Source organism: Anarhichas minor, unplaced genomic scaffold (genome assembly GCF_050575085.1).
Source record: "Anarhichas minor isolate MPS153535 unplaced genomic scaffold, ASM5057508v1 ptg000002l, whole genome shotgun sequence".
Lineage (NCBI taxonomy): Eukaryota > Metazoa > Chordata > Actinopteri > Perciformes > Anarhichadidae > Anarhichas > Anarhichas minor.
Window position 1 is genome coordinate 2,876,224 of NW_027466448.1, and position 25,002 is coordinate 2,901,225.

At 41.3% G+C, this 25,002-nt stretch overlaps 2 protein-coding genes across 2 annotated transcripts; both read left to right on the plus strand.

Annotated features, from left to right (window-relative positions):
• The first annotated feature begins 2,440 nt into the window (after nt 1–2,440).
• LOC142956296 (KN motif and ankyrin repeat domain-containing protein 1-like) lies at nt 2,441–11,127 on the plus strand. The gene is made up of 11 exons (XM_076097854.1): nt 2,441–2,477; nt 3,311–5,905; nt 6,414–6,569; nt 7,066–7,174; nt 7,267–7,443; nt 7,545–7,632; nt 8,344–8,563; nt 9,692–9,834; nt 10,284–10,484; nt 10,694–10,792; nt 10,884–11,127. Exons 1-11 carry the CDS (start codon nt 2,441–2,443, stop codon nt 10,944–10,946), a joined length of 3,888 nt encoding a protein of 1,295 aa, XP_075953969.1. The 3' UTR covers nt 10,947–11,127.
• A 4,629-nt stretch (nt 11,128–15,756) lies between these two features.
• LOC142948199 (SWI/SNF-related matrix-associated actin-dependent regulator of chromatin subfamily A member 2) lies at nt 15,757–21,024 on the plus strand. Its single transcript, XM_076090060.1, has 6 exons — nt 15,757–16,045; nt 17,811–18,040; nt 18,841–18,946; nt 20,286–20,387; nt 20,548–20,692; nt 20,891–21,024. Exons 1-6 carry the CDS (start codon nt 15,950–15,952, stop codon nt 21,022–21,024), a joined length of 813 nt encoding a protein of 270 aa, XP_075946175.1. The 5' UTR covers nt 15,757–15,949.
• The last annotated feature ends 3,978 nt before the right edge of the window (nt 21,025–25,002 follow it).

Below are 25,002 nucleotides of genomic sequence, written 5' to 3' on the forward strand. Positions count from 1 at the left end.
TGGCTTTAGAAAACTTTAATCGAGTCTCCCAAGAGGGAAAAGTGTATTAAAAAATGTTTAAAATTACTGTACACACCTATACAATGATTATTTTTGCTTAGCCGTTTACAGTAAATATACACTAGGAGTTTGTGTTAATATAATTCATATATTCTAAAAAACATAACACTTGATTTAGGATTATTATTGGTCAAAATATGCATCTTAACCAGCCCTTCTTTGGGTTAGAGGCGTGCAGAAAGTTGTAAGAAAGATGCCTCAGAGACAATAGAGACGAACATAAAATCATGTAGTCATAGAAGAAAGGACATCATCAATATTTTAACGAGGACTGTTCATCACCTGACTGACTCAGGGGCAGCTGCTGTGCATGTTGACAGCTCTCCGCACATGCGCAGTAGCTCTCCCACTGCTGCAAGGTGGGAACTTGTATCGTTTCACAGACAAATAGGAAATAAAAGAGCGAAAAAGGAGAAAAGACAAGCTCGCATTAGCATCAATGTCGAAACAATGCGATTCGACCGTTCCCAACTCATACTTTGAGACTTTTAACTTCATTACCCCATCTTGCTGTTATCTGCTCCTGCACAGGTGAGTGGCAGCCCATCACATTGCAAGCTATAGCTACCGTTAGTTGACGTACGGGTAAAAGCGTGTTGAAAGAAAACCCCCGAAACATTATGTTCACCATCAGAAAGTCAAATAAGAGTTTTGCACCAACATCACATCATAGTTTAAGTTGAACTTCTCTCACCGCGACCACAAGGCGTCAGGCTTAAGCAACACACAGCCTTGCGAACTAAAATGACTAAATCGAGTCAATATTTGTCCTTTTTTTTAAAGAAACATTTTTGCAATAATTTCCTCTTATTTTCCAGGAGCACATACCTGTTGCAGGAGGTTGTGTTGGTGTCATAAGGTGAGGGAAATTATAAGGGGAATGATAATGAGGGCTGTCTGACCACCTGGCTGCAAAATTGGGAAAAGGGGGAAAAACTTTTGGTCTATTCCACAAAACAGGAAAACAGCCTTTCTAGACCCAACCACTCTGTCTTGTGACCCCTTGAAACAAAGCAGTGCCTCCTTGACCTCTTTACTGGAAGCTGTAGGCCAGATGTTCACCAGTTATGGTCATGACCAGTTCAAAGAGTTTCCTTTTTCCATTTATTATTTAAATTGTTTTAGAGTTTTAATTATCTACTAATTTAGAAGAAAAAAAATTGAATTAGAGGAAATTCTGAAAATAAAACATTTGCTGAACCCTTTAGACAATTTGACATTATGATACTGCAACCAATGAAACAGGTATTTTAAAACACTTTGAGTGTCTCAAATAGTGACACAGTGGTGGTCTAAAGCAACCCATTTCTGTGGGTAAAATAAAAAATAACAACAAATAACGAACTTTATCTGTTCGTTCTAATTCTGTTTTCCGAGCATTTTTTTTCTGTCTATTTAACTGCAAAACTTGACTCTGCTTCCCTACAAGGAGTTTTCCCAAGTCCCTCTGTCACATTCATCTGAAAGCAGCAGAAAATAGTACTTTCGGTCACTGTGGCCGACTCTAAAGAGAGCTTGCCAAACTTATTGGAGTTATTGCATGAGGCTTGTTGTCGTGTGTTCACTCAGGCTTCAGATGAAAATATCAGTGTTGAGACAGCTTGAGTCTGATGTTGAATATATATATATATATATTATATATATATATATATATATTGACACCTACATGCAAAATGTTTCATGTTAATGATTCATGTTAAGACAGCAAAGGAGATTGTTGATGTTGAAAGCAATGTATGTTTACATAATTCTTTATATACTGTGACATTCTAGCTCTATTTCCATATTTTATTTTTCTCATACTTTCCTTGTTTGTACAGTAAATGTTCTTTTCTCTGTTGAGTGATGATGCTTTTGCTGCTGAAACAAACTAATCCCTCCTTATCTATCTCATGTAATCTTATTTATACATAAAAACACTACTCGGCTATTCACTTGACTTGCAAGTGTGACCCCTATGAGGAGGGAAAAATATGTACTGAACAAGACACTGACAGAACTGTGTGTGTGTGCTTTGCTCTCCTTCAACCCCCCCTGTGCTGAGAACAGAAGGTGCTGCTTACTGATGAGAAAGTGATACGGCATTGAGATGCGGTGAGTCACTGTTGTGCACTGAGGCTTAGCCCTTTTGCTCACTGTACTTTTTGCAGAATTAACTATAATATGTCATGGCCTGGTATTGCATTTCCTGTATGTAAGCATTGTAAGGTCAGCTGTTATTGATTGCTGGACCTGGGCTGAGAGAGAGAGAGAGAGAGAGAGAGAGAGAGAGAGAACAAGTGATGCAGTAGGACAATACATGAACAGTAAAAGCTAATTATCAAGAAGTGAATTATAGTTGCTACAATGCTCCGTTATTGATACTTTGTGACTCATATTCATGGCTCAAGGCAGCTACACCTTGAGAAATGTGTCAGGTAACTATTACTTTTACTTTCCAAATAACTTAAATGCTAGTTTTTTCTTGATGAAGATTTCGAAACTGGATATGTATTATGTGTAATGCATCAAATATACCTAGCCTTTTAGGGGTTATAATGGAATTTAAAAATGGCAAAGACTGGAATATTTCCATTAAACACGGATTACATTTACAGTTTAAATAAGGTCATTACTGTTACATGAATTACAGTTTTTATTATGCCAAGCATATGACAAATGAAAACGATTTTTGTTGATTTTTGTGTGTTCACTGAATGGCTAAAATACTCGGAAGATGACTGTGGTTGAGAAAACCTGCCAACATTTGGTGAGGCATTTTGAGGGAGAGTTGCATCGTAATTATAGAGTGGGTTGAGTCTATGTAGAGAAACATACCATTTGGAGGGAAGTGACTACTGTCTACACAACTGCTAAATCCTCCTCTGTCCCTCCTCTTCTTGTGGGACAGCCTAAAAGAGTTTATAGTCAAAAACATTTCGAGGTGATGGAAAGGAAGGCTCTAGACCCGAATAGAAACGGTCGCTTATGAGAGCGTAACACTAAGGTAAGGAAAGAAAAAAGAGACTAAGGGCAGAAAGTATATTGCATGAAGCTTTATAAAGCAGAGAGAGATTTAAGTTTAAATTGTATATTGTTGTTTTTGTTTGTGATGGGTTTGCTATTGTACATTTAATGTGTAGTTTTGTAAGTTTCAAGAAAGAGATTTTTTTAACTTGTTTTGTATCACATGCAATAAGGAACATTTTGTATGGTAAAAATGTTATACTCAAAAGTACTAAAATATGGTTTCCCACTGCTGGTCTAACAGGTCAAAACACTGAAGAGTGCGTTCCTAACTATCTGGGGATTGACTACGGTTATCCGTCGGACGTGGACTATCTCAAGAGTGTGAACAATTTCCAACACGGTGCCACCATTAAGCGGCTAAGCCTTAAGAGGAGGCCCAGGGTGGCCGTCAATAATGAGGAGAACGCACAGAGTGGCATTTCATCCAGCCAGTGGCATTCAGCAGAAACCTTGTTATCATCAAGCAGTGATGATACAAGACTACTGGGCATGTCTTCTACAACCAGAGGTCGACCTCCTCTTCCTCCACCACATGGTTCCTCATTGGACAACAAACCCTCCAGGAATGAAGGACCAGCAACCTCTCAGATACCCGATGAGTCAAAGCCTCAGCCTGCTGCAAGATCTCTTGCTTTACAAAGACAAAGCCCCATGGTGGAAAAGACCTCAATGGAGACCCTCAAACACTTGGATCAGGAGGTGACGAGAAAGCCTCTACCTCAGCCCCATCCCCGTCGTCGACTGGCCAGCTTTGGAGGGGTAAGCTCCCATGGGTCGCTCTCCCCCTTCACTGGCCTGGGTGCATATAATCAGAACAACAATGGGAACAAGCCTACTGGCTCAGGAAGTGATGTGCATGTCCACCTTAGCTCGTCCCTGGGCAGTAGAGGCACCACAGGATGCCTCAGGCTGAGTCCACAGAGCTCTGGTAGAACCACCTCAGTTACAAGTCTCGGCCCCACGCACCTTCAGCATGTCCGTGACCAGATGGTGGTAGCTCTGCAGAGGCTGAAGGAGCTGGAGGAGCAGGTCACAATCATACCCATCCTCCAGGTAAAAATCTCAGTCCTTCAGGAGGAAAAGAGGCAACTGGTCTCCCAGCTCAAGAACCATAGTGGCAACGAGGATGTGAATGATGTGATCTGGAAGAGAGCATGTGGCATGGAAAAATCTGGCATTGAGAACAAGGTGAACATGGAGGAAGGACTTGAGGGCATAATGAGTAGTGACTGCACCGACCTCAAGGAGTTCAGGCAACTGACTGAAGAGATGCAGGCATTGGAAAGAACCATCAAGGGCAGGCATTTGCAAGAGTGGCATGGAAAAGACCAAAACCTTCTGCATGACAAGGCTAACAAATCAGTCACAGTTGGAACTGATAAACATATAGATACAGCTTTGTCTAAACCCACAAAAGAAAACAAATATGTGCACACTGATCACGTAGAGATGAAGTCAATTGGAACAGAAGTGTCTGAAGTTAATCTTGGAATTTACACAGAACGGGAAGCAGAGATTGATGCCCAACAACTAATAATTGGTGCCTTGAAGGACAGAATTAGTCACTTAGAAGCCGAGTTGAAAGAATCCGTTCTCCAGACAGAGATGAGCCGTCTAAAAATGGAGCTGCAGGCTGCGGGAGCGAGGAACCGAGCTGATAAAGCCTCCTTTGCTAGACCATCCACTGTGAGCACAGGCACCGAGGCAAGGCCTCACACCACAAGCCAGGGAGTTGGTAATCACACAGAGCTCCGAGATGCCAGCACAGGGGAGGCAACGGAGGTGAAGACTGTTGGAGTATCTTGTTGCAGGCCTGAGCTGAGGGATGTTTGCACAGGACCAGATATACCAATGAGCCACTGGGAGGTCAGGGAGCGAGTGGAGACCATGGAGAAGGGCGTGGGGATCGAAGTCTTAACAAACACACAAGGAGTTGGGATGGAGATAAAGTTATGTGATGCAGAAACCAACACAGAGGTACCAGTGGAGAATCTGTTGTCTCAGAAAAGAAAGACTAAGTATCATTCGGTGGGTTGTGGGGACTGTTCTGTTGATGTGATCATCTATGAGGCAAAGGAAGTAGTTTCTCAAGGTATTGCCACAGACCAAGTCAGAGGCGTGGATCTGGGAATCATGGCTTCACCCCAGACAGCTTCACAGCGTACCAACACTGTATCCAGTTCAGTGTCTCGCTTTACCAACACCAGACATGCCTACAACACAGACTCCAGCACTAATACTGTCCTAAGTACCCAAGACAAGCACACCAACACCACTCAGACTGTTACTAGGACAGTGTCAGTAGGCAACAGGGTCAAAGACGCCAAATGCACCCCAGAGACCCGTACGATTGGTGTAGGAACTACAAATCTGCCGGGAAGTGCCTTAAAACAAACACCAGGGACAGTCAGCAAGGTAACCCGAGACGCTGGCGTTGGATTCACGAACATTAATGAGAATTTCCTGGTTGGGTTGAAAACTCGAAATATGGCCTCTGGACCCTCCCATCTCCCTGACCCCATCAAGACAAGGAGCATCGGTGTAGGGGAGGGGAGGATACGGGATTTGTCAGCTTCATCCAGGACACCTGACCAGACAATCCAGCAATGGTCACAGTCCAAGTGGGACCCCGAGCTGAACCATTACATAGAGAAGATGCATTGGCTCCTTAGGGAGCATGGGGACCTGCTCACAGAAGACCACCACGCTCAGCAGAGGGATGGGTTTGTCCAGCAGCACAGTAGCCGAGGAAGTGCCAGCTCCCAGCCGTCCTGCAAAAACAAAGCTGCAGCACAAGGAGTGACAGAAGTCCACCGTTTAGATTCTCAGGAACGAGGTAACACTGTAGATTTAGTTCATGTTAAAGGTACCCTGTGGAGTTTTATGGAAAATAAGAAGATACATTTTAATGTAGCTTATACACTCAAAGCATTGTGTGTTTACATCCAAGTTTACCTTGACTAGCAGTCTTCTTTTTTAGTTCTTGTGTTGGTACAATGCTTTGTTTATTGGCATTTTACGGCTACTAGTTCTCAGCCAGTGGAATAGCCAATCAACACCATATAGCTTGTTAAGCCTTTGAATTAGGGCTGCCTTCTCTTAGTCATCTAATCAGTCATTTTGGGCTTCGTCAACCAATATCTCTTTAGTGAATTAGACTTTTTTTATACGTTTTTCCTCCTGAATGACTTATTTCCAAAACACATCTCTGGTAAACACAATATTTAAGTGGTGCTTTTTTGTGATTCTTTGGGGAGAACTCAGTTATTTCTGTATTGTGTATTCTGTAACGCCATGCTGTTACTATTCAAAAACGTCACTAATATCTTCTTCCTTTGTCGCAGTCAACAGAGAGTTTCAGTCACCATCTCAACTCTTAGTTGACTCTTCTAAGTGTGACAAAGCAAACCAAAGTATCTGCCAACAAGGCGGCAGTGATTCAGAAGTGAAGAGAATGATACAGATGTTGGAACAACAGACATCCTCAGCAGCTCTGCAAGGTAAACATGTATATGTGTGTGTGTGTGTGTGTGTGTGTGTGTGTGTGTGTGTGTGTGTGTGTGTGTGTGTGTGTGTTCAATGTGTTATGAAGTTCATTTTCATGAGCAATACTGAAAAAAATGTGGTGGGTAAGAATTATGTCTGCGTGAAAGTAAAGTTTAAAAATAATTTACTTCCAGACCGCTACCGTGCCGAGTTTAAACTTGCGTTCGGCTAAGAGGAAGTGGCCGCCTTTGGCTCGGCATGTTGGCTTTCAGAGGGATACACTTGTAATGCTTGGAATGATGTGTGGTTTTGGAGGGCGCCTCGTACCGCATACCAGTTTGGGGATGAGGGTCTAAAATTGAATGGCTTCGTAGGAGGAGCTGGTGTCAGCGAAAGCCTTCTCTTTTTCTCTTCCTGTCTAGATTGACCTCGTGGGTTTCTACATGTTTCTTTAGATGTGTTGTGTTTGAAATAAGTAATATGTTAAGATTGTTGATTGATCTCTTCCAGACAGGTCAACTGACGCCGCTGTGCTGCGGTCTGTAATGAAGAAACAAAATGGTGACCAAGGCTGTCGCAGCAACAGGAAGAGCATGAAGTTTATGAGGGTGACAACAGGGTAATCATCCTATATCTAAACTATTATTTCACAAGAAGACTTTCATATCTTAACATATTCTCAGTGTGTTAACTCCTGTGTTTTGCCCTTAGATTGGACCCCATGTCATCTTACGAGCTCTCTGCCAGTGAGAAGGCCAACTCTGAGGTCGTGGAGAGGAGAGGAAACAAAAAGTCAAAGGAAGCTTCTCAAGATGGAACGCAAGGAAGAAAGGGCAAAGGTGGCGCCAACAAGGGATCTAAAGGTTCTGCAAAATCACAGACACAGAGGTAATGTCGTCCAGGAGGTTTTCAATGTTGACATTTCACAATGTGAGTCAAACTTTTTGAGATTTCCGCTCAGATCTGAACCTGCATTTTATTCCTTTCAGGGGTAACATAAGTGAAACGATGTTTTCTGCCTGTCAAGCCTTAAAGATGCATCTGAGTGATAACACGGCTTTATCCAGCGGGGAATTGGTATGTTTTGTTCATTATATTCAGCATTAGAGCCAATGACGTTCACTGTGTGTGCGTATATGTGTGTGTGTGTGTGTGTGTGTGTGTGTGTGTGTGTGTGTGTGTGTGTGTGTGTGTGTGTGTGTGTGTGTGTGTGTGTGTGTGTGTGTGTGTGTGTGTGTGTGTGCGCGTTAAATGATATGTCACTGAATGGGTGTGGATAAATGCTGAGGCCGGGTGTGTTCAAGTGTGCCATTTAAAAAGAAATGGCTTTGGCAATGGATAGAAAAAGCACAGGAATGTGTCGGCGCTGTAATTTCCTGTGATTGCATTTATCCTGAACTTGAAAACAATGATACTTGTAAGTTATAGATTCACTTCCACAATAAGTTGGTACACAAATAGAGAAAAATAAGTATATTGAGTAGGTAAATCAAAAAAGATTTCCTATTGAGACATTCTCAATTTTTTTATGGATTGTGTGAAGACAGAATCTTAAACCTCTTCCTTTATGATATATTTTTAGACATTTTAATAGTGAGTTGTTGCTTTGAGATGCTCTTTGTGAGTTCTTTCAGTCGCATCTTTGTAATAACAAGATGCTCCTTTGAATTCAAACTCCAAAATTTCTTTCCACGCTGAATTATGGCAATTTGCAAGGCATTTATGAAAGTATACAACAAACACATCAATGTTTTTGTTTCTTCTATTTTTTTTTTTTGTCCCTTGCAGCATGACTGTCTACAAACACTCCAGCAAGAGTGGTTCTCTGTGTCCAGCCACAAGTCAGCTGCTGCTGACCCGATAGGGGATTACTTGTTCACGTTTCGGGTCATTTCACCACAAGTATTGCAGCATGTAGCTAATATGGCCGACGGCAATGGCAACACAGCCCTGCACTACAGTGTGTCTCACTCCAACTTTGGCATTGTCAAGAAACTGCTTGATGCAGGTACAGTAATACTCACAGGGAAACTAGAGGTCTTTATGTATTCAACGTTCTGTCTCTGTGCTCTGGTCCAGTGTCGTCTGTAGACATTGCTATGCTCTGCAATAGCCACTAGGGGGCAAATAGGCTACACTGTGTACTGATTGAGGGAGATACTTTGATCATGTGGTAATGTACAGTCAATTCCACTCTATTGACTAAAAATAAATGAATTTTAGAAATCCACCTTATAAAATCATAGTGGATTGTTTCTCCAGCTGTGCACAGGTCTAAAAGGGATCAAACGTTCAGAAATATAAATTAGGGCCAGGCCATTCAGCGGCTTTAATCAATAATAATTGAACATAGGCAAACATTGAATATGTCTTCTAATGGAGGAGATGTAGTTCCCTTTCTTATTTTTCATCCAAACACTTTGCTACAGCTTTCACAAGTCAAGGCCAGGTGGAATAGAAGCATATAATCAACTAAAAAGTAATGAGCCTGATCCACTGTGTCACAGAAATATTATGTTTGCTATGTTCCCGATGGGAAAAAAAAACATGACCAATGCTGTTTAATGTGTTGCTTGAAATGAAAACTTTGGTCAAATACCTCCTGGTCCTGAAAGGCAAGTTTAACTCCTAAACATCTGTGTGCTCTATATCAGAGAATTAGAAAATAACAATAATCGAACCCCATTTGTAAGAGTAAGTGAAAGTAGTTTGATGCTTCACAGGAGAACCTGCGTGTTTTAGCAGCTCATTCTTATTGTTGCGGAATCAAGCTAGAATACAAACTATGTTTAATGTTAGCTTTCACGTGCACATGCTGTTGAGAATTTATAATAGCACAGCAGCAATGAAGCCACAGTTATATGAGGACATTTTGAGCGAGGCTAAAACTGCTGCTGTGCTAATAAAGCATCGCTTTCGAGAGGTCTAACATTTATCCATGTCAGGGCGATTTAATTTGACATTTTTTACATGGAACATTTTGTTCAGGTATTTCAATGTGAAACTTGCTCGAGTCAGTATAGGTGGAAAGGGGTTTGCCGATAAAGGAAGATTTAAACCTCTTTCTTCCACACATTTTTCTGCTTTCCTCTCATTTGTCTTTTCTTTTCCGGCTAATTGACCTCCATCACTACAGAGGTGTGTAACGTCAATCAACAGAACAAAGCGGGTTACACGCCCATCATGCTGGCTGCACTCGCTGCTGTGGAAATTCCAGAGGACATGAGAGTTGTGGAGCAGCTCTTCACAAAAGGAGACGTCAATGCCAAGGCCACCCAGGTCAGTCTGTTCAAAGGTAATTGTAGTGGGGAGGGGTGTCCCGCTGTTTCTGTATTGTGTCCATATGTGGCTATCGGTACAACTAGAACTGCTTGTTCTCGATTCTTTAATACTATATATTTAGATGTGTTCAATTTCTGTGGTGTGGTAGGTTCTGTGCACATGTGATGTAAAAGTACTAAAAAATGAAATAAAGATATAGGATGTTAGTAATTAATTTATTTGAATTGCCTGCATAGATTTGAATAAAATTGATCACTGTCTTTTTTTTACCCGCAATCAGTCCGAGCAAATTATTAGATCATTACTAGAATTTTTTTTTAGCGCGTGCATATCTTCAATGTGTGATCCGTCGGATTCTGCAAACAAGCTATGATTCTATATGTGAGAAGTTTAAGGATTCTGCATCATTAACCGTATACTTCCTGCATTTGACGCCTGCCGTCCAGGCCGGGCAGACGGCTCTGATGCTGGCTGTGAGTCATGGCAGGATGGACATGGTGCAGGCGCTCCTGGCACAAGGGGCGGAGGTCAATCTCCAGGACGACGAGGGCTCCACGGCGCTGATGTGTTCAAGCGAGCACGGCCACGCCGACATCGTTAGACTGCTGCTGGCACAGCCAGGCTGTGATGCCGGCCTGACTGATAGTGTACGTGAGTCATTGCTGCTTTGTCAATGTGATGGCTTCAAGCTGTGACGCTGAAGCATTTCAACTTTGTTTCACATATAGAATTACGAAAGCAAAGAGTGAACAAGATTTTCCATAAAATATGTCGGGGAAACAAAGGCGCAGAAGTTGCATAATAATTAATAATGTACAGTATGTTTTTTAATCTATCTGAGTTTGTGTGTTTACAGGATGAAAGCACAGCCTTGTCCATTGCTCTGGAGGCAGGACATAATGACATTGCAGTGCTCCTCTATGCACATGCCAACTTCTCCAAAGGACAGACAGGGGTATGCGGGTCAACGTTTTCACATTCACTCAAACTATATGTGCGGGTAGTTCTACAACAACTTTTTTTATTTTGTTTATTTGTCTTAACAGGCAGCTGCTCGTCCCAGCGGCAAGTCTCTCTCCTCTTCTGGTGGCAGAAATCTCTTTGAATGAGGCGATGCCCCAAAACCTGAATGGACGCTTCTTGAATCGTATTTATGTGGCGATTCAGCGTCGAAGCCTTCACATCAAAAGGGGGAGATTTTAACAATGTCAGTTCCAAACTTATAGTTGTCAGACAATTGACTGAATGACTATTCTCTGCATAACACTGCAGTGTGTACTATAGTGTAACTCAACAGGTAATATATGCATGGCAGAATGTTTTATTATTATATTAACATACTATGACTTCAAAGTTTCTTTAATCATTTTTATTGTCTTTGTAAATTATATTAAAATGCAATATTTTAGAACTGCAAAATACAATATGATATATAAAAGTAGCATCAAAATCATTAAGATTTTTGAGTAAAGATGTAAATAATAATTATGATAATTTAATATGATAAATAGTTACAAATAGCCTTGATTCTGTCAATTATTCTGAAAAAAAACATAAAATCCTAAAAGTGTGTGAACTTTATACATCCATATTTTTATTGTAATGTAAAAGAAATAAATGTATTTGTATTTATAAGTTGATACTTTTGCTGTATCTGTACTGCTTCACGAGAATAAGTATGACGCATTATATACAGTTTATTTTAAACATGGTTGATTTCATCATTTTACCCATAAAACTACAGCCACATGCAACTACAAGCAACTGCAGCGCTTCTGTGTCTAACAATCATGGGAGGTGGGGTTGTTGATGACATGTACTGCAAAAAAAATATTTCAACATTTTGGGACGTACACGTCTTTGCTTTCTTGCTTGTTTAACAACATTGATGCAGTTTAGGTCTGTGAAGCATGAGGCTCTGTTTTTGTACAGATCAAATTAATTAGATATATATTGTGTTTTGTTAGTGAGCTTTACTTGTGCTTGTTAGAGGATGTCTTTTGACTTTTGGACAGAGCCAGGCTGTTGCCCCCTGTTTCCAGTCTAAATGCTATACGCTCATTGGCTGCTGGCATCAATCTCCTCTAACTCTCTGCAAGACAGCAAATAGGCCTAGTTCCCAAAATGCCAAACTTCTCATTGAGGTGGTGTCTACGTTATAATATATAGCTTTGACTCTGATGAGAGCTGGAAAGCCGAATGTTTTTTTCTTCTGTGAATAAAGCTTATCATCATTGACTGCAACGCTCCTCTGTCATCATGACTGTATAACGTTCTTTTCAGTTGAATTTGAAACAATCTTTAATAGTTTCTGAACAGTATATTTGTAATAGACATTTAATGTGAGTTATACATTTATTATATCGATTTCTGGGTAAGATTAGACTGTTGGCCGCTGATCAAATGAAGCAAAGACACTTCCAAATAAGTGAGTAAAAACTTTGTTATGGAGCCAGTTTTTCTTCTTTTCATTTTACAGCAGGTTTCAATTTCACCAGGTTTCAGTGGGCGTCTTGGATGAATGTTTTCTCGCATTTCTCGGTCTTAGTGATTCAACCAATTAGGGAAAAAAATGCCTGTTGAAACATCAGTGGGTATTCAACACCTCTATCCCCCATTTTTTGCCTGGCAGATACCAGTTTGATTCCCCCCCCCCCCCCCCCTGATGCCCAGCACTCTGTTCCTCCACAGAAACTACTCACCGCTCTTTTCCTTTCACCTCACTTGGTACCAGTTAGTTTGTTTATTAAAATGTGTTGTTTTTTTGGTATTGTCCATCCTGTCCCCACTGGTTTGACCATTATTTTTTCAGTAAGCTATTATTGACTATTTCATAAGGATAGGGCAGCAAGATACTTTACATTTTAAACTTCTTTTCAAAAGACTGGTTCATTTGTAGTGGGCTTTGTGACCTGACAGTGTAAATCCCAGCCTGATCAAAGTATGTTTGCACTGAATTTCCCCTTTGAGTGAGCTATAAAGAATATATTAAACATTCAGAATGTGCCTTGATACAGTCCAGGCTGTTTGAATTAATATTCCATATAGGACCTATAGCTCGAGAAAAGAGAGTTTGTGGAGCGATGTTGGAATTAAATGTGCAACAGTAATTCAATTCTGCATCAGCCCTCAAACGGAGACTATCACTATACTTAATGTTGTGATATTTTGATTTTGTGATTTTGTTATAAGGTTAAGAAATCATAAACATTAATGAATTTACTCTCTATTTCTTCTTTAAGTATTTGCCAAAACTGTAATCATGAAGATATTTTTGAAGTTAGTGAAACATGCAGTGACTCATTGGCTTGTGTGTCGATCCCTCTGCATTGGTTTTCTGCATGATTTACATTTTGCGTATTTGTAAAGGTTTTGACAGTGGTGCTCGGGTGTACTGCTTGTTACATCGTGTCCCATTAATGAGAGCTTGTGCATGTGTAACTGAGAGCACTCTGAGTCATTTCACAGCAACGGCAATAAAATACAAGGTCCACCATCTAAATTTGCAGTTGCCATGGTAACGATCAGCGGGTTTGAGCCAGTGGTTCTTGGGAACATAATACTGAAATGATATCTCTTATTTCATCCGGGGTAGCTGACCCAGTCACGTTACATTGGCATACTCTGTGAGTAGAAGCTTAGTTACACCTTATTAGGTATTAGAATAGATTTTCATAGAAGCAATCTTCAAAAGAAAAAATGAACATAATAAGGAATACCTTATTTTTGTATGTTCGGGTTCCTGCAGTTAAATAGTGGCCTTATTCCTGTGTTCCAAAACATGTGCCTCTTTAAGATGGAAATACAACACACAATGCATCCTCCTCACCATATCCATTACAGCTTATATGAGCAACAAAATCTGATATTTACCAAAATACCATTAGTTCTCCGCTGAAGGAAAAAGGAGTATTTCAGATATTATTAACAACACATTTTAAATGATGCTGACATTATTTTTGACCGCAAAAAAAGTGGCAACTAAATGCGAAATAGTTGGACCTTTATTCTAGTTACTGGAGGTTATCAAACTAGGCAAAAGTTTTTATTGCATGTTTTTGAAAATGTCACATTATGGAGCTGACATTTTCTCTTCCAATAAATTACGGTGTAAAACCTCCAAAAAAAGTAAGTTACATATTGATGTAAGAATCTATTACAGAATTCATCGAGTCATCAAACAAGATGTTGATGAAATCACGTTGACATTCAACATTGTAGTTGATGAATGGTTTGCTTGATCTTTGTTCAATGTGTTATCAGCTGGTAAATGAAGTTCTGGCATTCTGAAAATACATACAAGCAGAATGTAATGGAGAGTTTTAAGTCTGGAAGAGGCTTCAGAATGAGCTGTAGCAAGTGGGCGCCATAAGATTTACTGTCAGAGTCACTTAAAGGCCACGCAAACACTTTATCCTTTCATGCAGCATCTATACCAAGAGTGATGCTGCCCGACATGAACACACCATTTTTGCCAAAGTGGAAACATTTTTGGTTATTCCACGTTTTTGTCAGGGCTCCTCCCACTGGATCGAAGTGGACGGGGCTTAGTTGGAAAAGTGTGATGTTGCATATTTCCTTGCACCGATCAGGATTTAGCAATGTCTGACTCAAGATGACTCAGGCTCAGGTTTGGTGTTGACTCTTGATACATGATAACCAATGATTTCTTTCCCCCAAACTTTAATTGGGATTTTCTGCCCTGATTAATTAAACTGAAAAAGCCTAAAACAATGTTTTCAGGAGATTTGATATAGAAAGACGCGTGTGTCTAATACAGATGTATTCAAACTGTTTGCTTAAAGCATTTTATGTTGGCATACATACCTTTATGGTACAAGAGTAAGAAACACACTCTGCAATAGTTATGACAAATGGTCCATTTCCAGCTGCCAGAAGATCTGCGTGGCATGACAGCACTACTGTGGATGTCCTGTTCCGCTCATGTGCATCATGAATCCTCTCTGGTTTCCAGTCCGAGCAGCACAAGTCTGCATTAACAAAGGGCAGCGCTCTTCTGGGGGAAGAAAACGAATAGATTTACAGAAACCAGATGTGTTTGAAAATCAGCCCAAACCAAAAACAGTCCACTGTTATTGCTGCAACTGTTACAGCTCAGCAGCTCAGTGTGGCTGAGATGTCTTTCCTTGCTGTCTTGGCACATAAATGAAGTGTAATCTGAGTCAATGTTATTTTCATTAATCACCCTACTGGAATTCTGTGGCTAAACACAAACAAGGGGGAGACATTGGGGGTTGAAGGTAGGGAGGGATACACACACACACACACACACACACACACACGTTTGTTTTTTTCATTGGTCGTTAATGTTGTTAATTTGGTACTGGCCTATTCTTCCATACAAGAATCAGCAGGTGGTCTTGTCTCCTGGACAGTCTGAAGTGGTCTGGAAGTATAACTACTCATCTCACCGGTCAGTCTGGCTGATGCGCACACATCTGGCACAAAGTCTGTGCCAAATGTGTGTGGATGTTGGAGCGTTCGCGCGCCAGAGAAAATGTGCACATGCATGTTTTTAGAGCCATCCACGAGCGTTTGCGCGTCTTGATCAACCACACATGCTACACAGTTTAGTGGCACATCACATAACAACTAGCCTACAGACCCAGTTTTTAAAAGCCATCTGACTTAGTGATATTTTTGGTGAATCTGATGACGTGGGGGGGGGGGGGGGGGACGTGACCCCAGGTCCCTTGTGGCGATTACGCGCTTTGCACCGTGCACCCACTATGAACTGTCCTGCTGCAGGTTGGACTAATATTTCCAAGATCTCCGCAGTAGGCTGGTTGACACCACGTTCCCCATTGGAATGCATTGAAAAATATATAAAAAATAAAACAAAAATGGACCCGATAACTTTGACAGCAGGGTGGGAAGAGAGAGAAAAAAACCCGTCTGGCAGCAGTCGATATTAAAACATGCAGAGGGAGACAAGCTCGGGGCCTTCCAGAGTCAGGAAAAAGACTTCGGAGAGCTGCAGACAGGAGATGGGTATGGCATTTCTATTTCCCCCCAGCCCATTGATTTGTATATGAAAACATAGCGCTTTTATTCTCCCCCCTTCTGGGCTCTGCTTCTGAGTGATCAGCTGATGAAGAGACTAGCGGCTCGCCGCTATGCTGGCTTGCTAATTCTCTCCCCCACAGCTGCAGCCGATCCCGATAGCCAGCCTGCAGATTGCAGTCAGGTAAATATCCTCCTCCATGTCTTTCTTCTCAGACTCAGGATTCAGCCGGGCTACATCGCATGGGAAGAGAGGAAGAGATGGATAAAATGTGTGTGTGTGTGTGTGTGCGGATGTGTGTGTGTGCGTGTGTGCGCGCCTGGGAAAGAGAGCGAGTGTGTGTGTTTGTGAGTGAGAGCAGGGGGGAGAGAGGGGTGTAGGTGTGTGTTGTAACAGATGAGAGGGAATCTTTGCCAGATTAGTCAGGAAAGAGGCAGGCTTGTTAGGAGATCGCACAGGCATGGAGCATCACATGCACACACACACACACTGACACCCGTCCGCTCACACATGTACAGTGCACCAGGCAGCTCTCAGCTGTGTTGTACATCGTCGAGGATTACCCTCCATCCCTCCAGTATATTCCGCTGGAACGATTGCAGCCCCTTAGAGAGAGCAGCGGGGCTTTTAAAGCCTTCATTTGAGCCGAGTGATGATGAACAGGATTTCTTTTGTTACCTCTGTAGTGTTGTTGTCTCCTCTAACTCAATTCTCTGCTATGCATTGTGGGTTCGGATGTTGTGCAAGCATGCGTTGTTTTATGTTAATTATTTTCTTTTTTTGTCACCATCAGTTCTAATTTTGTGAGGCTTGGGTAATTATTATAATTCTGCATGGTGCATGGTCCCTGTGCCTCTGATCAGTGTGTGTGTGAAAATACAATATTTCAGCATGCTTTCATCTTTTGTCCTTGAGAAATACATTTTCTCAAGCGCATGCTTTATTATATGATTTGAATGCTGTTGTGTGTGTGTGCACTGTATGAGCCGTGTGTGATTGATGCATCAATAATATGTTCGGATTGGACAGCATGCTTTCTCATTTTCCTCCCTCTCCTCCCCAGCTGGGCTGCTGCTGTTTGAGCTGCTCTTGCTGCATGCATACTCATGTTTCTGGCCTCTAATTGCCTTTGTGGAAAATACAGTGGTTGCAGCAGTTATTGGAAAAAGGAGCGATGAAATGGTTGAAAATAACTCGGCATGCAGGAGGCGGGCACCCTTCTCGAAACGCCACATCTCATCTTTGTGCAAAATCAGAAAATAATATGGGTTATTATTTCTTGCATTATTAAAATGTTTAAGTTCTGCGCTTCGGTATAACACGGCTTCTTCCAATCTATTCACAATCGTTGTGCATTTTTTTTTAAATGCTGCCTTTCCCTCGATAATCATCTGACATCAAAGCCTCCAGATAAAATAATCTGTCCTAAATTTGCAGAGACAGCACAGCGGTTGAGTCGCTCCAGTTCATGCAAATTCATATGCTATTGTGATGAATAAATAAACACTCTTTCATTTGAATACAAAAAACACACTACAATTCTGAAAGCTTAAGCGCCAGTACTGCTAATAAGCTGGAGACTGTGAGTGTTGAATTGGTTGGGCTTTAGATTTGGCTTCTATAGATTGCTGTCTGAAGTGCTTCAGGTTTCTGTCTCAGTGGTTAATAAATGTTTGTACCAGTTTCCAAGCATGCCAACTGTCACATGAGGAAGAGTTCAGGTGAATGGAAGAGTTTTGAATGGAAGTCGGTCACAGCTCTCCTTCTGTCCTTCCACTCCCCAGTCGTTCTTGTGATTCTGAAGTATAAACTGAACAACACAGGAAGCATGTGACAGGCTCTGTGTGCACGGTGTATACAGTTTACATATTTCTATATCACAATGTGTCATTCGCCTTACTCCGCCGCTTGTTTGAGTTTGTTTGATGCCGCTTCCCTCTTCCTGCAGCCTGAGGCAGGAGAGAACGGTTCCCTGGAGGAGATGGAAGAGGACATCAGTCTGAAGAAGCGTAAAAGTGATCATCATGGGGAGAAAGGACTGCAGGCCGGCCAGGAAACTGGCGAAAAGGTCAAAAGGAAGCGAGGACGCCCACCTGCTGAGAAACTGCCTCCAAACCCACCTGAGCTCACCAGGAAACTGAGCATGCTGGTAGATATGGTTACCAACTACAAGGACGGGTGAGGGCGCTCAATTGTCCGTGGACTGCGTCAGGACACTGTGATGCATGTTTGCAGAATCCAATGCAACTTATTGTTTATAATGATCTCATTAACATGAACATGAAATCATTGTTTCAATATCCCAAAACACTGAAGAAAAGCTTCAGTTTTTTTCATGCTTGTATTCATTTTTCAAGCCGTTTAATCGCACAAAGCCAGTTAAAGTTAGAGTTAAAGTTACCTCAAAATTGTTTTGAGCAAATAGTCTATGTGGTGGAATGTAAGAGTGCACCGTGCTGTTATCAGCTCTGTATGGCTGCACTTAAAGGGGACATATCATGATATGTATAAGATCATCAAGACGACCCTTTCAGCATTTTGTTGTCTGTCAAGATCAGAAAACATGTGATTCAACACGCCATTCAGATTTGGCTCTCAATGTCACATGCAGGCTCATTAGAATACACCGGCCCCTGTGTGAGTATCTTCACCCACGGCTTCAGAGCTACCAGGTGTGCCATGTTTTTCATGTAGCAGAATGGGCTTTTTCTGGAGGTGGGTTTAAAGAGACAGGCGCTAAAGCACAGCGTTGCAGACAGAGGGTGAATGCAGGTATATTCAGACAGGGAGAAAAACATGAAAGCATGTAAACTCTGGTAGAAACCCAATATTAGTATAAACCTGAAAATGAGCATATGTCCCCTTTAGGCACAGTGGTGCTTTGAGCTAAATGCCATGAATGTCAATCATGCTTACATGTTGATCAAACAGTTTCTTGAGAAAATGACATTTTGCGAACTATCACATTGTGCTTCCAGTTTGGGTCGACAGATCAGCAAAGGCTTTGTGCAGCTTCCCTCTAAGAAGGAGGTACCCGAGTACTACGAGCTGATCCGAAAGCCTGTCGACTTCAGAAGGATCAGGGTACGTGTCACCGAACAGCCTCAGAACTCACAGACGGATATCACCGTTATCTTATCTGCTGAGGGAAACTCAAATAAATGGAGATGAAACGGCAACTTTGAATTACCCTCTTTGGATTATAAAAAATAAGTGTCTTCCGAGTTTAACAGGGAACAGTGTGCAGCATTTAGGGGGATCTATTGGCAGAAATGAAATATGATGTGTTTTCTTTAGTGTATTAGGCTCGTTCGAGATGAGCCAGTCCTGCGCAGAATTGTTGACCGGCGCTCGCGGCACAATGCATGCCGGTTAGATTTGTGTCTGACCCACATATCTCTCCTACATTCTTGTCGTGCGGGAGAAGTTTCTGTTAGTTGCAATCTACAACTTCACAGCTAGATGCCGCCAAATCTTACACACTGGTCCTTTAATTATAAACACCAACATTACATTGTGAATTGTACTGTATGCCATTCAGTTCATCCTGACGGATGTGGGTGTCTGAATCAAATGTCACGCAAAACAACAAATGTCAACCTCGTGGTGGTTCTGGAGGAAAGGTCAGGGGATCGCTTAAGTCTTTTTTGTGACTATAACCAAGTCTCGTCCGGAAATCACATTTCGCATCCACATTGTCAAAATCAGTTAAATATAAAATATATAAAATCAGATAACACTAAGCTACACTAGAGAACACTGGCACTCCTCTCTGCAACTCTCACTCACGCTTCCACCGCTGTCATCAGCCAACAAGTCACATGACACAATAACAGACTGAGTCAAGAGAAAGGTCAAGAAAAACGCTTTATTTCTCTGTGGAGTTCCTTCCGTAATGTTTTGAGACAGCTATAATAACAATTTCAGCCTGTCAGTGACGAAAACAAGCCCTTTTAGAGTGAGAAATTGCACCGAGCGATTACATTGCAGCCCGTTTAGCGTCTGCCGTCTGCAGCGTTCTCGGTCAATACTGGACCAGTTAAAAAAATGTTTGCAGTCAAGTTCACACACAAACATGGAAAAATAGGAAAAGTACCAAAGAGACCCTTTAAAGCATGCACTCCACTTTGTGGTCCACTCGAAAACTTCAGACTTGACTTGATGATTAAAAGGTTAATAAAGGAATAGTTCTGTTTTGGGAAACGTGCATTCGCTTTCTGACTGAGAGTTAGAAAATTGGTGGCGCTTTTGTACACAAGAGTGGTACAGGTCTTCTCATCGAACTCTCGGCAAGAAAGAATAAAACATATGTTTGAGAAGAATACCCTCTCTCGGACTGCGTCTCGTTAATTGCTTAATTGATAGCTGATTATTTATTGCTGTGGTCACGTTGAGGTTTTGATACTGACCCTCTCTTTCACAGGAACGTGTGCGTAATCACAAGTACAGAAGTGTGGGGGATCTGGAGAAGGACATCTTCCTCCTGTGTCACAATGCTCAGACCTATAACCTGGAGGGATCTCAGGTGAGCCCCAAGACAACCTTTCACTTCCATCCTTTCAGCGACAATTCATTTATTTTTCAGTCTCTCCATTCTATATTATTGTAGTTGTAAATGGGTTTGGATCTGGATGTCGTGAAGAACATCCTGAGCTGTTTATGTGTGTTTACGTTTACCGCCGCAGATCTATGAGGATTCAATTGTCATCAAGTCTGTTTTCGAGAGCGCGAGACAGCGAATTGACACAGACGAGGAGCAGAAAGAGACGGTCAGCGCCGGTCACAGCGATAATGGCGGCGGAGCTGAAGACCAATTTGTTCCATCAGCAGGTGAGAGTTAAAAAACGGAAAACATCAAGAGGGTTTTTTTTTTTTTACAAGTGACCAAATGAAAGCGATAGTAAGATGATGACACATACTCCGTTTAAAGATATATTTAAAATGATTGTTTGCTGGTTGGTCTAATAACTTGACTTTTGAATGACAGCATGAAAATGAACTTATCATACTCTCTGTTTTTGTATCCAGTGAAACCATTACCAGTCCAGCTAAAAAAGGGGAAGAAGGAGGGTAGAAGCAGAAATACGATGGCCAAGAGGCTCCACAGTGATTTAGACAGTGATGAGGATCTAGAGGACAACACCACAAAAGATGAAGGTTGAACCGAAGGGCCCTCGGTTTTTGGTTTTTTTGTATTCTGGTTCATGTTTATTCTCTACCGCACCCCTTTACATTGGTTTCTTCATTTTCAAAACAAGACCGGAAGGACACCTCAAAGAGAGCCACTTATGGAACAATGCGTCTTGCTTTTAGATGACTCATGCCACTCAAAACGCTTTTTGCTGCACATAGTGCTGTTCTTTTTCCTTTAGCTGTTCTTTTTTTATGATTTCCCTTTTATCTGTGGTTACGTCTGCAAATATGATGTAAAAAAAACTGTTTCCTCTGACTGTTTTTAACCAATATATTTGATTGTCTAAAAATGCCTTCATAGGTCTTGGATCATAATACGTAAATCTCTCCTGAAGCTGGCTCGACGACGAATTGACAAATACCAGTTATTATACTTTTGTGTCTATTTCTGATTCTGGATGGAATACGCTTGGGTCTAATCAAGGGTACTCCCGTCGGACATTTGTATCCCTTGTGCTACAGTATATCCACATAGTGTACAGTTTGTGTGAAAATGAATGAAAAAAATAAAATAAATTTCTTTTCATTTACTCTCTTGGTTGTTGGGGGGTGGGGGGTGGAGTGGGGGGGTGGAGTGGGGGGGGGGATACATCATTGTAAGGACAATCCCTGGAAACATGTATCACTTAAACACTTGCAAAATAAATTTGACCAAAAGTCCCCCTGGTTGGTGATTATTATCATTATTATCAGTGGTAGCAGTAGGAGTCATTGTTTTAGTACTTGCAATAGTCATAAAGTCATGTTCACCCAGAACAGGGAAGTAGTCATGAGAGGATAATAAATTAATCTTGACATTAAAGCAGGAGATACTCTCAGAGTCAGCGTTAAATTGTGTATGATATGTATTTTTGACAGTGTGCCAATAGGTGGTGCAATAGAACTGTCTGATTGTGTCTGTATTAATGTTTGCCACATGTTTTCTTTAAGCACATGAAAAAGAGTCACCTTTTAATTATGTCTTGACCCGTTTCTTTACTTTATGCTCTATGTTAAATGCAGCAATTGATTAGAATATGTTTTTAACACTTGCGGATTAAAGGTCACACTAAACTCTGGGTTGTAACTCAAACACATTTTTCTGTAAAATTATGCACACACAAAAAAATGCAAAGATACAACACCAAATTTAGCCCATTTAGCAATTGAGACATCCTTGCCTTAGCCGTCATTTTAAAGTAAGGTCAGTTTCATCAGCTGTCCATTGTTTTGTTATCCCGTTGTATTTCATGATCTCTGTCAGGGTTAGGGTTAGATGTCATATACGTACAAATATTTTTTAAATACGTCGGTATAATATTAAGGGGAAATGTCATTAAGTCATGCGGTATAGAACAGCGCCTTACGGGGAACCACACAAACTGTGAAGTCCAGAATGTGTGATCATCTCAAATAACTACAATTTGTGAATGCGAAAGGGACAGTTACATCAGAGTGGCGCCATGGTTTGAGATTGTTCCAGCTGTGTGTCGTGGCTCTTTAAATCTCAAAGGTGCCGAAAAGACTGTCGGAAAGGATACACCACTGATCCCCGATTACAGCCCCTTGATCTTAGAGATGTGCTTTTGAATTGAGAAGTCCTTCAAGACTGAACTCTGAGATTGATTTCTGGCCCCATATATGTTTTCCTGCTCACAGTGTCAAGTGTTTCCAGCTCATTGATAGCACGCTGGTGTAATTTCTTTCACAACAAATCCTGACCTGGACATGCAAGTCCATAAAAAGACATGAGCATCCATTAATTGCACATGCTGCTAGAGCCCTTGTCATGTATGCTCATGCACTCAATTGGTAGTTGACATTTGATGATCGTCTCTCATGTCATTGTCACGAGGGCCAGCCACCACTTGAAGGCTTTCAATCCTGGTCAGAGAGGCTACGAGGCACCAATCAAAACCCAAGGGATGTACTTTGAAGTTAGATATGGGTGACATGGAAGCCATCACCAATTCTCTCGATGTAACTTGAAATAAATTACAATAACTTCTGATGCCACCACGATGTCTGGTTGTTACCAAGAAATGGCCAGGCCACAGTTTAACCTGATCTTTCAGTTCACACCAATTAGTGACGACTGGTGGTTCTGTATACAGTGCATTCAGAAACCCTCACTTTTCACATTTTGCAGCCTTATGATGAATTAATTTAAATGAATCCCGCCTCCTCATCAACGTACAGTAAACAGCCTACAATGACAGAGCAGAAAAGGATTTGAGATTCTTCTTTTTTTTTAACAAATTTATTATAAAGAAAAAACTGAAATATCCCATTGACAGGTATTCAGACCATTAACTCGGTACTTAAATCACCATTGACAGTGATTACAGGGTCTTCTTGGGTGTAACAAGCATTATACACCTGGATTTGGGGATTTTCTGCCTTTGTAGCTCTGTGGATGGGGGCCGTCAGTGGACAGCCATTATCCGGTCTCTCCAGAGCTGTTTGATTGGGTTCAAGTCCGGGCTCTGGCTGAGTTATCCCTAGGCCTCGCTTGTCTTGTGCTATGTGCTTAGAGTCATTGTCCTGTTCGAAGGTGAACCTTCGGCCCAGTCTGGGGTCAGTTTGGCTGGGCAGTCAGCGCTTAGAAAAAACCTGGTTGTTCCAAACTTCTTTCATCTAAGAATTATTGAGGCCGCTGTACTCTTGCGGAAGAATTTCTTTGTAGCCGTCCTCCTAATCTGTGCCTCGACACACTCCTGTCTCTAAAGCTCTGCAGGCAGTTCCTTTAACCTCATGTCTTGGCTTTTGTTTATTGTCAACTGTGAGACCTTATACAGACAGGTGTGTGCCTTTCTCCATCATGTCCAATCAGTTGAATTGATCACAGGTGGACTCCAATCAAGGCGTTGACGAATCTCAAAGATGATCCAGAGAATTGGAAGGGGCCTGAGCCAAATTTACCAAAGGGTCTGAATACTTATGATAATCATGTTTCATTTGTTTTCTTTTAAATAAATTTGCTGAACTTTCTAAAATCCTGTTTCCACTTTGTCATTGTTGAGTGTAAACTGAGGAGGGAAAAATAAATGGAACGGATCAAATCTAGCTTATTCATAGCAATTAAGGCCTGGTTTGGTGAGCAAGCTCCTGACAAAAAACATTTGGATCTCTTTTCCTGAGCAGATATTCAATTCAAAATTCAAATACCAGCCGCCTGTTAACTTTGATTCTCCACTGCTTCACACTGTTAAGGTAGCATACGAAGAACTGTTGTGAATATGTTTGATGGCAGCTTCCAACAGTTTTGTATTAATGAGACAGATGTTTGGATTTAGCACCATGGGCTGAAAAAGCTGCAGGGAACCTGAGCTGAGTCTCTGTGGGATTCTCTGTTAATGCAAACCTTTTACTCTTCAGGGAGTCATTTGGTCGGCCTGAATATGAAAAATACATCTTACTGGAGCTTTAAACTGCTCTTGTTTCAGTTGTAAGTGTTTAACTGTTTAACTCTTAAAATGTTTTACAGGTGAACTTTGACTTATTTGTGGTGTACTTCCATACTTAAGTAACGTCATTTCCGTAGTCATTTTAACCCAAACATTTACCTTTTTGTAACATAACTTCTGTAGTTCAGTAACACCATTTTTGTAACATTTTTTGTTAGTTTAACCCAAACCCTGATCTTTCCCCTAACTAAGACATATTGTTGCCTAAACATTGCAGTGGCTTGCACAGATGCACTGATCGCAAGAAAATCGGAAGATACGAAGAGACGTTGCATTTGATGTCACATATGCAAGCAGTTTTTTACACAACATGTTTTTTAAGCCTTGAGCTTGGGGGAAGGTAGCAAGTATTAAATATCCAAAAGGCACAAGTCCAAGTGAAGGCATTGGTGTTTATGTCCAAGTGGATTTGCAATTCTTTTGTCAAATTGCGTCTAAAGTCATCAAATTTGTTGTGTTGCTCGAGTCAATATCTCTAATAATTGGCATAAGTTAGCTTGC

Bases quoted from the DNA above. Each gene is read 5' to 3' on its own strand.
- LOC142956296 (XM_076097854.1), top strand. From the start codon at position 2,441: ATGGCTCAAGGCAGCTACACCTTGAGAAATGTGTCAG. The intron at 6,570-7,065 runs GTAAACATGTAT...GATCTCTTCCAG, and splicing joins ATCCTCAGCAGCTCTGCAAG to ACAGGTCAACTGACGCCGCT. The intron at 8,564-9,691 runs GTACAGTAATAC...CCATCACTACAG, and splicing joins CAAGAAACTGCTTGATGCAG to AGGTGTGTAACGTCAATCAA.
- LOC142948199 (XM_076090060.1), top strand. From the start codon at position 15,950: ATGAAGAGACTAGCGGCTCGCCGCTATGCTGGCTTGCTAATTCTCTCC. The intron at 20,388-20,547 runs GTGAGCCCCAAG...TTACCGCCGCAG, and splicing joins ATAACCTGGAGGGATCTCAG to ATCTATGAGGATTCAATTGT. The intron at 20,693-20,890 runs GTGAGAGTTAAA...TTTTGTATCCAG, and splicing joins CCAATTTGTTCCATCAGCAG to TGAAACCATTACCAGTCCAG.